The sequence below is a fragment of the Macaca fascicularis genome, chromosome 6, assembly GCF_037993035.2.
Source record: "Macaca fascicularis isolate 582-1 chromosome 6, T2T-MFA8v1.1".
NCBI lineage: Eukaryota > Metazoa > Chordata > Mammalia > Primates > Cercopithecidae > Macaca > Macaca fascicularis.
In genome coordinates, this window is record NC_088380.1 from 60,822,761 (window position 1) to 60,837,434 (window position 14,674).

Here is a 14,674-nt window from a genome sequence, read left to right on the forward strand (position 1 = left end):
TTATCCAAGACCCTGAAAGTTTCTCAATAGGATGCCAGCCTACAGTGAGCTATTTCTTCTGTGTACGAATATGTTTATTGCATTTAACCATTATTCATGTTTTTTTTTAAGCTAAAGGTCTCAGGAGCTTTTAAAAAGTCTGTACTTTCCAAGTCAATAGTGCCCTCCCTAGGCATCAACACAAAGGAAATAATCCGAAAGCAGTTTAAACATAGATGTTTAATACAAGATTACTTGTGATGGCAAGAAGTTACAACAATGTTATACAGTAACGAATTTATCAGTAAGTTGTGCCACATTCAGGACTATGATCGAATTATGACTTGTAGTTTTATTAGTAAATCATAATACATCTGTAAATCATAGGATAGCATTGAAAAAGAGTTTTCAAAAATAAATGCAGAAGAAAAATGCCCTACAATTTAAATTGGCAAAAGACAAAATTATATATGTAGTATACCTTTTATGTCCATGTGCATAGAAAAAAAAGGAAACACGGATTTGGTTTGGTCTTACTAATTTTGACTATAAGATGAAAATGAATTTTATATATTTTTTTCAGGAAGTTCAGAAACGTTTTCCTGACGGCATCCCTTTATTAGACCCTATTGATGATATGGGCATTCAAGATCAAGGGCTGAAAAAAGTCATTCAGAAAGTAGAAGCTTTTGAGCATCGAATGTATTCTCATCCACTTCACAATGATCCAAATTTGGAAACTGTGTATACGCTTTGTGAAAAAAAAGCACAGGTATGGCAGAAACTTGGTTTTTATAGTAGAATTTTATATGTTTCACTGAATAAATATGTGTTTGTCATTTTCTTGTCCTGTTGGTTTAATTGGCTAAAACAGGAAAATGTTAGCTATCTTTTTTTTTTTTTTTTTTTTTTGAGACGGAGTCTTGCTCTGTCGCCCGGGCTGGAGTGCAGCGGCCGGATCTCAGCTCACTGCAAGCTCCGCCTCCCGGGTTTACACCATTCTCCTGCCTCAGCCTCCCGAGTAGCTGGGACTACAGACGCCCGCCACCTCGCCCGGCTAGTTTTTTGTATTTTTTAGTAGAGACGGGGTTTCACCGTGTTAGCCAGGATGGTCTCGATCTCCTGACCTCGTGATCCGCCCATCTCGGCCTCCCAAAGTGCTGGGATTACAGGCTTGAGCCACCGCGCCTGGCCAGCTATCAGCTATCTTTTAAATAAACTGTCAGCTCTGAACCTGTCAGCTCTCATCAGCAAGACAAGATAAAGTTTATTTTGCTGTAGTTTGATATTTCACATAGGATGTTCTGTTTTTTTCTTCCTTTTTAAAATTGAGATATAATTTACACAGCATAGCACTCACCCTTTTAAAATATCCAGCTCACTGGTTTTTAGTGTATTCACACATACTTGCAACCATCACCACTATGTAACTTCAGAACATTCTTCTTACCCTCTGAAGGAACTTTATACCCATTAGCAGCCACTCTCTGTTTATCCCATCCTCCAGCCCTTGGCAATCACAAGTCTACTTTCTATCTGTGTGGTTTTGCCTATTCTGGATATTTCTTAAAATAGAATTATGTAATATATGATGTTTATGTCTGCTGTCTTTCACTTAGCGTGTCTGCAAGCTTTATGCCTGTTGTAGCATAAATCAGTACTTCATTCCTTTTATGGCCAAATTTTATATGTATGTGTGACAGAGTCCTGCTATGTCACCCAGGCTTCAGTCCAGTGGCGTGATTGTGGCTCACTACAACCTCTGCCTCCCGGGTTCAAGCGATTCTCCTGCCTCAGCCTCCCTAGTAGCTAGAATTACAGACACACACCACCATGCCCGCTAATTATTGAATTTTTATTAGAAACAGGGTTTCGCCATGTTGGCCAGGCTGGTCTTGAACTCCTGACCTCAGGTTACCCATCCACCTCAGCCTCCCAGAGTGCTGGGATTACAGGCATGAGCCACCATACCTGGCCTAACTAAATTATATTTTGTTGTGTGGATATGCCATATTTTGTTCACCCGTTCATCAGTTGATGGACAGGACATTTGTTTTTTTCTAACTTTTTGGCTATGATGAATAATGCTGCTGTGAACATTTGTATACAAGTTTTTGTATGGATGTTTTGAGTATCTTGAGTGGAAATAGGTAGGATTGCTGGATCCTATGGTAACTCTATATTTACCTTTATGAGAAACTACCAGACTGTTTCCAAAGTGGCTACACCACTTTATGTTCTCACTAGCAATTTACGAGATTTCTGCTTTCTCTACATCTTCATCAGCACGTGTTATTGTCTATTGTTTTTGCTATAGCCATCTTAATAGCGTCAAATGGTAGTAGTTCAGCTTTTTAGGATAATTAGCTTTCATGTCTAACCAGTAAAAGCATTATTATAAGCATTCTGTATAGCGAATTTAGAAAAAGCTTTTTGACGTGAACACAATCCTTTCCACTACCTACTTTTTTTCAACTGGAATGTATTACACTATACAAATCTCCCTTCCTCCGTGAAACTTAAAACTCCTTGCTGTTGTACTTTTTCAACTTTTATCACATACCACTTTTATCAATACATTTGTCTTTGTGTCTCATAAACTAGATTTTAAGCTCCTTAGAGTCAGATGTTTCATTTTATTTACATTTTCTCATAATGGTCTATTTTTATAAAGTAAATGCCCAGTATTTGTTGGATAAATACATGAGTAGAAACTCCTTTAATAATGTGTTCAGTTCATAGTTTTAAAGCCGTCTCCCTTTCTAGCTTTTTGTGAACTTACATCATATGGTGCTGTAGCAGATAGACAATATTGGCTGCATGCTTAGTGAACACATCCATGCTGTGACCCACCTTGAAGTGCTGCTAGGCAGGAAGCTTGCCAGGTGCTTCTCAAGATGAGGAAACTGGGACACAACAAGCTTTCATTACTTACACAGATATCCAGTTGTGCTTCTCACCTGTTCGTCTCTTACCAGGACCATTGCAGCAGCTCTCTCCCTGCTGTCAGTCCCTCCATGGCCACTAGGGTCAGCATTATGTTTCCATAACACAAGAACAGGTAGACTTGAGCGTGGTTGAATGATGACTGGAAAGCATCCTTGGAGGTGGTTTGAAGGCATTGTCTGAGCTGCTCAAATATACTGAAAAAGACATTGTCTGGCTGAAGGGACTGGCTAAATAAAGTTGTTATGGAGACTCTGCAATAACATGTAAGAAGGCTCATGTATGAGCATTACATGAAAAAAGGATCTGAAATTGAAGTGGACTATGATTACTATTTAGCAGAAATATAAAATACACCAGAAAAGACTGAAAGGAAAACTTTAAGTGGTTGTGTTACAGCAATAAGAGTATAGTGGTCTTTTTTTTTCTTTTCCTGCCCCCCTGCCCACCATTGTCTATAATGTGCTTTTATATATATATATAATGTGCTTATATACATATAAGCACATTATATACATATAAGCCATGGTTGCACCACTGTACTCCAGCCAGGGTGACAGAGTGAGACCCCATCTCTTTAAAAAAAAAAAAAAAAAAAAAAAGTACATGTATAGTCCGGTTTTTTTCCCATGCTTATATACATATAAGCACATCGTGTGTGTGTGTGTGTGTGTATACATATATATATATATATATATATATATATATATATATATATATATAATTTCTTTTTTAATGGAAAAAAAATACAGCCTGGGCACAGTGGCTTACACCTGTAAACCCAACACTTTGGGAGGCCAAGGCAGGAAGATCACTTGAAGCCCAGAAGTTTGAGACCAGCCTGGGCAAGATGACAAGACCCCCATCACTGCAAAAAAATTTTAAAAATTAGCCAGGCATGGTAGCATGCACCTGTCATCCCAGGTACTCAGGAGGCTGAGGTAGGAAGGTCACTTAAGCCAAGGAGGTTGAGGCTACAGTGAGCCATGGTTGCACCACTGTACTTCAGCTTGGGTGATAGAGTTAGACCCCATCTCTTTAAAAAAATAAAAATAAAAAGTATACATGTACAGTCCAGACAGTTTTTTTCCCAATATTTTTGATCCATGGTTGGTTGAATCCATGGATGTGGAACCCACAGATAGGGCCAACTGTGTGTCTGTGTTGTTTTATAAATGTGTTGGAAAAGATCTTGTACAGCATTGTCTGGTGTCAGCCACATTTAAATTTTTTAGTGGCCACATTTAAAAAAAGAAACCAGTGGCATTAACTTTAGTAATATTTTTATTTAACCCATTATATCTAAAATATTTTAACATTTTTATATTCAAAATACAAACATTACTCAAGAAAAAAAAATCTTAAATGTTGGACTCTCTTCTACCTTGTAAGCTTTATAAGCCTCACAGTTATTAGCACGATGCTTTGCTCTGCTCACATAGGCATCCTCAGTCACTTCAGTCAAGCCCTAAAAAACAATGGTTTGTTTGTTTTATTCTGATAGGCCTGATAAGTCATGCTAGGTAGCGTAGCATTCATTATCTAGCTTGGAAAGCATTGCTTCCTACGACATGGCATTGTGACTACACATCTGTTCATAGAAATATAAATAATCACTAAGAGCTTGCATCTAGGGTCTGATAGCCTGGGCTTGAACCCCATCTTTATCACTCAGTAGCTCTGTTCACAGCAATAGAAATAATTGAAAATAGCTTGGATTCTAGGGTCTGCTAGCCTGGGTTTGAACTCCATCTTTATCACTCAGTAGCTCTGTATTCTTGACCAATTTACTTAGTACTCTGTGCCTCAGTTTTCTCGTCTGTAAAATGCAGATTTAATATTACTTCCCTACCTTTTAGGATTGCTGTAAGAATGAAATAATGTAAAGCACTAGAAATAGAGGACATAGGTAATCTCTGAATAAATATCAGTTGCTGATCACCTTCATAATTTTTCCTCCTTAGTAGAAGTTTAATAAAGTCTAAAAAATTTCAACTTAACAAAACTTTTCTGTCAGTGTTTTTCTGAACAACCACTTCAGGATACCATTGTTCTTTGTTCTTGTACTACTGTATGCTTGTCATCGTTGGAAAATATGTAATATTTACTGATTAACTAAATTTTAAAACTTATCTACTCTAAAGGATGACATCAAGATGATACATTTTCATTTTAAGGTTTCATCTATGTTTTGAATAAAGGCCTATTCTCTTTGCTAAAACCATTTCCAGCTTAGGCAAATTCATGATTTAACTTAAGGGCAAAAAGAAGGAATAGTTTTCAGGACATCATGGGGGAAATATAGATAGTCAAGAGAAAAGATTTCTGTACCCTTATTTTTCTTTCCCTGTTCTCTAAGCTATCCCCTGATGCCCTAAGGATGAAAAGCTAGAGCTGCTGGGGTTGGTACTTCAGGAGTGTGATTAATTATACATTGAATCCTGTCTTGGGAGAGCCTATCCTAAATTCACCACTGACTTTTTCTACTCTTACAGCCTACCTTGTCTAGCTCACAATATCCAGCTCACTCTCCTCCTTCTAGCCTTCCTCCTTACCTCTCTTCATTTAAGCAAGAGCCATGCTCTGTTCTCTGTCTTCTTTTTTTGTGAGACAGAATCTCGCTTTGTCACCAGGATGGAGTGCAGTGGCGCAATCTGGGCTCACTGCAACCTCTCCCTCCCAGGTTAAAGCAATTCTACCTCATCTTCCTGAGTAGCTGGGACTACAGGCGCCCGCCACCACACCCAGCTAATTTTTTTTTTTTTTTTTTTTGTATTTTTAGTAGAGATGGGGTTTCACCATGTTGGCCAGAATGGTCTTGATCTCCTGACCTTGTGATCCGCCAACCTCAGCCTCCCAAAGTGCTGGATTACAGGCATGAGCCACTGTGCCCGGCCTCTGTTCTCTGTCTTCTTATGCTTTTTACACTTTTTAATATCTGCCTGCTCTGCCTCAGATTTTTCAAATGGACATTTTGTACTTAATATTTTAGGTAGTATTTAATAACTTTTCAGATAAATCATTACTCTTGTGTAATGTTCTGGGAACGTATCTAAGCTCCACTTTCCCCAGTCTCCCCAGCACTGAAGCTTTAACCCAGAAGTATACTGTAAGATGTTCTTAAAAAATATTTTTTGTTTGATTTCATGAATAAATCTCCTTGTACATTGTTCACTTTATTATTGAACTTTCTTTATACTTTTATGTGCTATAGATTGCAATAGATATTAAATCTGCAAAGCGAGAACTGAAGAAAGCGAGAACAGTCCTACAAATGGATGAACTCAAATGTCGCAAACGTGTTTTAAGAAGGTTGGGATTTGCTACTTCTTCTGATGTAATAGAGATGAAAGGACGAGTGGCCTGTGAGATAAGCAGGTAAAATCTGGTTGTTCTAGAAAGTTGATTTTTTTTTTTTTTAATTTTTAATTTTAATTTTTGTTTATTTTTTTGAGATGGAGTGTCACTGTGTTACCCAGGCTGGAGTGCACTGGCACAATCTCAGCTCACTACAACTCTTCCTCGCAGGTTTAAGTGATTTTAAAATAACTGTTATCTTTAGGAAGAAAGAGCTTTCTTAAAATATAAAGTTTGTACAGTACCTTCCACACTTAATACAGTTTTGAACCGTGAAATTGAGAAATTAGAAAAATCTCTTAGATCTCAGTAATTAACACGAGCACTCCTAGCATTTGTATGTATATCCTTTGACTTTTTTTAATGCCTTGCGGGATTTTTACATAATCTTAGTTTATATATAATTTTGTATACTTTTTAAAATTTATTAACATTTTCCCACCTTGAAACTTAACCTAGTAACCATTATCTTGTTACATGTGTAGCAAACTGTAATGAGATTTTGGACTAATAATAGGATTTTACAACAGCACTTATTATAAACCACAGTTTAAAACTACTTATATTATTTTTTGTTTCAGTAATCTTCTGTCACATTACAGATGACATCAAAACTAAATTATTTACAACATCAACAGTTACTTTATGCTCTTACTGTTTTTATGGGTCAGAAATTCAGGAAGAGCTCATTTGGATGATTCTGGCTCAGTGTCCCCCAGGATTGCTGTCAGACAGGTGGTTAAGCTGTAACAGTAGGAGTCCGGAGCAGCTGGGGAATGTTAGGACCTCTTTCTCTCTGTTAGAGCTTCTCCATGTGGTCTCTCTACGTGGGCTAGTTTGGGCTTCTTCACAGTATGGCAGCCTCAGGATGCTTACATGGTAGCTGAGGGCTCCAGTGTGAGTCTTCTAGCTGGCTAAGGTTGCCTTTTCTGACCTAGCTTTACCTTTTGTAACCTAGCTTTGTTATCATAAGCATCATTTCCACCACATTCTCTTGATTACAGGTGAGTTATAAACCCTCCTGGATTCAAGTGGGGGATAATTAGATTCCACCTCTTAATGGGGAAGTGGCTGTTGTTCAATATGACTTTCTGTGATAATGGAATTGTTCTGTATCTACACTGTTCAGTACAGTAGCCACTATTTAGCATTTGACACGTGCTTCGACGGAGGAACTGAATTTTTTAGTTTATATCATTTTAATTAAAATTGAAATTTCCACGTGTGCACGTGGCAGTCTTTATAGATCAGTGCAAATCTAGAAGAACATGTGGTATAGGAGATGCTGTTGTGGCCATCTTTAGAAAATACAATTTATGATACTGTTCTAAAAACTGTGTTAGTTATTTCCCACCATGAGGAATGTCTCCTGACTTAGGAGCCAGTTTGCCTCTGTCCTCCTTAACTGGAAAGTCATAAGCTGGTAGTTCAGGCAATATCCAGTCTGAAGATATATCTTGTTTTGTCTATATAGTGATAATCATCATTTTCAGTGAATATATAAAAGACACTTTTGAAACAGTTTTTTTATGTACTCAGCATGGCCAGGATGGACAGGACCAGAGAACTACAGGCCTTGTAAATAATTTCAGACTTTCTTAGTAAAAATGTATTTATATCGTTCATCTGTCCAGATGTTACAGACTCAGATGTCTGCATAGAACCAGGAGACTGTGGTGAACAGGATAACTCTTAGCCACCAAAAGGGGGCAGTGACTACCCAGCCCTAGTTAGTTGTTATCACAGGATAATGTGCTATTGAATTTTAATTAATAACATATCCAGGATTAAATCTAAACTGCAGTACTGGTCTACTGATTCATATGCTAACGTTATTGGGATTATTTCCTTCTAATAATTATTGTTTTACAATTAATACAGAAATTTCCTTTAGATATCCACAATTAGATTTTGTGTTAGAAGAATGGAAATTGATTTTATTCCAAGATACATTTTTCATTTATAATGATAACAATATTATATCAAAGTTTGTTAACTTTCCCCAAAATTTGCAAAAACTGGGGCATCTTCCTAGACTCCTTCTCTCACCCATTTTTGCCTTTTTAAACATTGCCACTGGCTAATGTGTATCCTTCATTATTTTTGGCCTCAATTACTGCAGTTGCCATTCTAATTATTCATTGCCTCCCTTCTTAAGTTTTCAAAACCCAAAGCACAAATCTGGTATGTCATTCCTCTTTTCTTATTGAAATGGGATCTTGCTCTGTTGCCCAGGCTGGAGTGCACTTGTGCAATCTCGGCTCACTGCAGCCTCAATTTGCCAGGCTCAAGTGATCCTCCTGCCTCAGTCTCCCAAGAACCTGGGACTGTAAGTGTGTGCCACCACGGCTGGCTATTTTTTTTTTTAAGTTTCTGTAGAGACGGGGTCTTGTTATGTTGCCCAAGCTGGTCTTGAACTCCTGTGATTAAGCAGTCCGCCCACCTTAGCCACCCAAAGTGCTGGGATTACAGGTGTGAGCCACTTCACCCAGCACCCCTTTGTGCCATTCTGTTTGGTAAAAGTCCCTCAGTGATTCCTTATTGCTTTTATAATAGATTCCATAATTTAGTATATTCTTACTCTCCCTCTCCAGCAGTCTATTGCCACATCCCACACTGCTTTTCCTTTTGTTTCATATGACCTTTAACCTCTACCCCATGTCCTGCGATTCTTGCATATTTTTGCAAAGAACTTCGAAAGTTGCTCTGAACTTCTTCAATCTGATTTTAGGCTCCTCCCCTTTTTTTCCCCTCATAGCCACTTGTATAAGTCTATTAGAGCTCTCGGTTAGATTACTGTTCTGTGATTATCAGCTTGTCTGCCCCCCACGTTAGACTGTAGCTTCTTGAAATAGTCTTTCCTCATTTGTATTGTTGCCCTCTTTGCTTGACTTAACTCTTAGCTTAACACTAGAGACCCAAATTTAGTTTTTGACTTTTATTTATAAATATTTTAACTGTTGGTAAAGATTATAATAGTTCATGACTTTATTCTTTTTTTAAAGACTTTCCAAAAAGTAAAGGCAAAGTTTACTTTTTTAACAATACAGTACAATTATTTTATGGGTCAACTGAACCCTGATTATAGAAGTCTAGAAACATCATCTTTGTAGTGTTCCTTTTTTAGCTTGAACACAGTTGCAAATTCAGAATTTTTCGTTTTCCACCCAAGGAGAAAAATAAGTGAAGATATTTTGCAGTTGTTACTCAAATCAGAAGATAAACACAACAGGACAAAACGTACTGTAGTCAAAGTGGTAATGGTGAGATTGATTATATAAGCAAAGTCTCAGACCCTAGGTAAATTCTCAGACATCATAACTAGTGCATGAACAATATTTTTCTTTTTTTTTTTATTTTTATTTTTTGAGACAAGGTCTAGCTCTGTCACCCAGGCTGGAATGCAGTGGCAAGATCATGGCTCACTGCAGTCTTGACCTCCTGGGCTTAAATGATCCTCCCACATCAGCCTCCTGAGTAGCTGGGACTCCAGGCATGTGCCACCACGCTCAGCTAATTTTTGTATTGCTTTGTAGAAACAGGGTTTTGCCATGTTGCTAGGCTAGTCTTAAACTCCTGGGCTCAAGCAATCTACCTGTTTCAGCCTCCCAAAGCGCTGGGATTACAGCCATGAGCCACTGTGCTCAGCTGAACAATATATTTCTAGGGACAAATATATATATACACACACACACACACATATATATTTAAATATATATATTTATGAGATTATTCATTTAATCATTCAACAGAAAGGACGTAGTTATGTAATGTCTATGATGAGAACCTGGACCATCTCATTTTGCTAAAAGGACTTGTAATAGTAGTCTCATCTTTTATGATTTGTGCACCAAAGTTTCCTTATATGGTCCACAAGTAGTCAAATACACAGTTGTGTATATAAGGAAATTGGAAAGAAACAGATGATGAAGAAATTTTTTAAAACCTGTTGATCATTCTAATCTTTGTAATAATAAATATATTGTCCTTATAAGTCTGTACATGAAAATGTTTTACAGTTATGGAGGAAAGAAGGTGACCTTCCTCTCCTCAACAAAATCAAATTGTCAGTTTAAAAAAATGTATTTTGATGATGCAAAAAGGACTCAGAAGTAGTAAGCTAGGACTTAAAAGAGATATAAATCTGGAATTGTAATTTTGACAGGGCAAGTGTGAGAAGAAACAGAAGTAGTGATGAGCTAGTACCTACCTATTAAAGATGTACTTGAAATCTAGAATTGTATTTCCTAGATGGATATTTTTCAGATTCGTGGATGACAGTTGGTGACCAGCAGTTTGTTGCATTCAAAGGCTCTTGCCCATCTTGGTTATATACCTTTCAGCCTTTAGAAAATATGAATTAAAATGTGAGTCGTCTGGCCAGGCGTGGCATCTCACACCTGTAATCGCAGCATTTGGGGAGACCGAGGCAGGAGGACTGCTTGAGCTCAGGAGTTCCAGACCAACCTGGACAATATAGCAAGACCCCATCTCTACTATAATATGAAAACTTTAAAAAATTACAACATAAAAATAAAAAAAAGTGGGTCTTCTTATGAGTACATTTTAATTAAGATTTCTAATAAAATTGTTTTTCATTATTTTTAGTCTACAGATTATTTGTAAAATAACTGAAAAGTAATTATAAGAGTCCTTTGGCCCTAGAAAATAAATGACAGTGATGATTTTTCCTAGCGTACTAAAGGTTAAGAAATTGTTCTTATTTCAGGGAATGTTTGCATTTTGATATTTGAAATCTTTATGTGAAATCCCCATTTTACATTGATTATGTAATCTATCAGTAATTATAAAGATCTGCTTTGTCCATAAATCATTGTCATTCCTCATTGATTACTCCTTAAGGTCAAATAATATGTTTTATTAAAAACTACATGTTAAAGGCATATGTGTGTGTGCATGTGTGTTCTGACATTTTAAATTTATTCTTTTGTTTTGCCGTTGTAGTGCTGATGAGCTCCTTCTAACTGAGATGATGTTTAATGGCCTTTTCAATGACCTTTCTGCAGAACAGGCAACAGCATTATTAAGCTGCTTTGTGTTTCAAGAGAATGTGAGTTAATTGATTTAGCACATCTTATTAATTCACACATCCAATAGTGTTATGGCTGTATTATCAAATATTACTAATACATATTACAGGTTAATGTTAATTGGAAATCACAGCAACTTTAACACAAATGTACTAAGAAAATTGAATGATTAAATACATATTATTAGAAAGAATAAAATAAGATTTGTTAACAATCACTATTAATTAGATTTTAAGTTTTAAATTTGTTCTGTAACCCAATTCATTGAACATTTGGCCGAGTCCTAGACAGTCCTAGAAATAAAAAGATGAATGAGAATAAAACTAGGAAAGTCTGATAAAAATGAAAGTGGGGAGTGAGGTTGAATTAACTCTACTCCCCAGTATTGAAGAATAATGATGAAGCAGTCCGTCCTGCTAGGAACTGAAACATTAGTTTTCATGGGCACGGTTTGAGTTAGTGATTATAAGATCCTTGTTGGTTTGGCAGCAGTTTTTTTTATATGAGTAATTAGTTCACTTTCAACAGTTCTTAAGAAATCAAAAAATGGAGTGCTGAATGGAACACATAAGAACACTGATTATCCTTGTACTGCATTCCAGACACCAGTATGATTCATTTTTAAAAGTAAGATGTGTTGTTTTACATTTAAAATTTAAGACTTTATTTATTGTAGATGAAGTGGATAGAATGAGAATAAGACAAGGACATCTGCCTTCTAAAAATAATTTAATATTCTAAATTTTTGGAAGACCTTTTACTATACATACTTAGTTTAACTTTTAAGTAAATTGTGTAGGACAAATTGTAGAGTTTTTTTTTTAAGTTCCACAGCTCTTAAATCTTGGGGCAAGATGTCAGTATAAGGAGTTTAGATTTATTCATTGAAACCACACCCAATTGGTCTGTTTACCTGTTAACTGTTTCCCTATTTGTTAATCAGATCAAATATATTACTTCTTGAAGTAGATAGGTACTTTTCTCAGGTCCCTGATTACTGATTAGAATCACAGCTGTTAGTGGCAATGATAACAAATAGGACAATAATCCAAAAACAGTTTATGCTTTCCTGAGATTGCCTACTATGCACCTGTGAAATATGCATACAAAAGTGTTTTTCCTTAGGCTCAAAATTTTATTATATCAATTTCCAAGATAAAAATAATTAAGAACATTTGTCAAACTTGGAATAGGAAGGTTCAGGGATTTAGGTTTGTAAATAGTTTGGGTATAGGTGGTCTTCTACCCATGTCACATTTTGTCTTACTTTTCATTATTTGCGTGTTCTTGTTGTTTTATACTGTGGCACTATTACAGTAGCTCCTTTTTCTGAGAGGCCAATTATATTCCCTCTTCAAAGGAGTTGGTTAAGCCAAACCACAGCTCTTAAATCTTGGGGCAAGATGTCAATATGTGCATTTAACATTTATTCAGTGAAGCCACACTTTGTTATATACAGTGTCATCAATTCTTGTGGTGGCGCCTTTTAACATTGAGATGAAAGATTGTACTAATTGTCATGTGGATTTTTCTTGATGCTTTTAACAGAATGTTTTCTGCCAAAAAGAATGTTGTCTTCTAGTAAATATAGTAAAATACTTGTTATAAGTAAAGATGAAATTCGCTTAATATAATAACTTCTATTTTAAAATGTATTTATAAAACTATCTCAACATTTAAAAAGTAATATTTAAAAGGTTACATAAATCTTCATAATATAAAGATCAAGTGCACACAAAAATTTATTAAGCGCCCAATGAGGGCAGTGCACAGATCTATGCACCAGAGATGCAGCAGAAATGTTTGCTTTCCTGATACTTACATGCTAGTGGATGAAGATAAAGAAATACAATACACATACATTCTGTCAAATGGGGGTGAAGATTTTTGGAGAGAAGTGAGAAGAGTCAGATCACTGGGGGGTTGGGGTTACTATTTTAAATAAGATGATTAGAAAAGGCCTCACTAATGAAGTGAAATTTACATTGAGGCCTACAGGAGAGATGAGGGAACAAACTGTACATACCTGGTGGGAGAACGTTGTTAAAATCACAGTTAACCTCCTCATATCAGAACTGGTGCCTTCTACCTATAGTGAACAGCAGAGAGGAATGTGATGAGTAACTGTTGACCATGAATAGACACAATATCAAACACATTTCACAGTCTTGGGTTCTTTATTAAACTGAGATATTAAGGTCATTCTGGCTATTTTGCTTTTTTGCCATTCATGAATAATTTCTGGTTTTAGCAACAATAATATAGAATCTGGTTCTTGATTTATTAAACATATATGCATGATGCAAATCAAAATCAAGTCCTATGTAAGTACAGGTGCTTAAAATAAAGGCAGATATGTCGCAACTAACCTACAGTTGCTTTAAAAAAAAAAAATTTTAGGGATCGGGCATGGTGGCTCATGCCTGTAATCCCAGCACTTTGGGAGGTTGAGGCAGGCAAATCATGAGGTCAGGAGTCAACATCAGCCTGACCGACATTGTGAAACCCCGTCTCTACTAAAAATACAAAAATTAGCTGGGCATGGTGGCGCGTACCTGTAATCCCAGCTACTAAGGATGCTGAGGCAGGGGAATCGCTTGAACCTGGGAGGTAGAGGTTGCAGTGAGCCGAAATCGCACCATTGCACTCCAGCCTGGGCAACAGAGTGAGACTCTGTCTCAAAAAAAAAAAAAAAAAAATTAGCTATAATTACTTTAAACCCTGTTTCACACATACATACATACCATTCTTATAGTAATTTTATTTTTGTACAGTAACTACCTTTGTCAAAAATTTCTTCACAAATAATATCTGTTGTTCTCATGATAAACCTATTCATTTTGAGGATCTGGTTTTATTTTTCTTTGACAGGGAAAAAACCAATACACAGAATTAAGCAGCTTGTCCAACTTAATTTGGCTGGTTAGTGATAGACCTGAAACTCCATTGTATTATTCAGAAATTGACAGAATTTTCAACTGTAGGAAAGCAATACTAAGAATACTGAAACTCAGATTAAACTTCTAGCTGTCTTACACTTCATTAGAGTTAGAACATCTGTGTAAAATAAAAATTGGGGACATTATTTTTAACGTACTTTATCCTGAGTTTTCAGTTCCTAACTTTTCAGTTTCTACAGATTGAAAGTTGCCTAGAAACTAAAACTATATCAAAGATAAACTACGATAAAACCCTTTAATGTTGATGCAACTGAACTACTGCATATGTTTACAGTATTTACCCTCCCACAGTTCCATGGATAATCACAAAAAGCAGCTAGTTAGCACACTGCAAATGTAGCAGTGTGTTTTCCTCTGAAATGTAATAACAGAATATTATAA

General features: G+C 36.3%; 1 protein-coding gene across 2 annotated transcripts in view; it reads left to right on the plus strand.

Annotated features, from left to right (window-relative positions):
- Positions 1–14,674, plus strand: part of MTREX (Mtr4 exosome RNA helicase) — a 126,356-nt gene that overhangs the window by 91,987 nt on the left and 19,695 nt on the right. For both annotated transcript variants that reach the window (XM_005556905.5, XM_045393716.3), the window contains 3 exons: positions 563–751; positions 6,140–6,303; positions 11,248–11,353. In XM_005556905.5, coding sequence (XP_005556962.1) covers positions 563–751; positions 6,140–6,303; positions 11,248–11,353 — 459 coding nt within the window. The remainder of the gene's footprint in view (positions 1–562; positions 752–6,139; positions 6,304–11,247; positions 11,354–14,674) is intronic.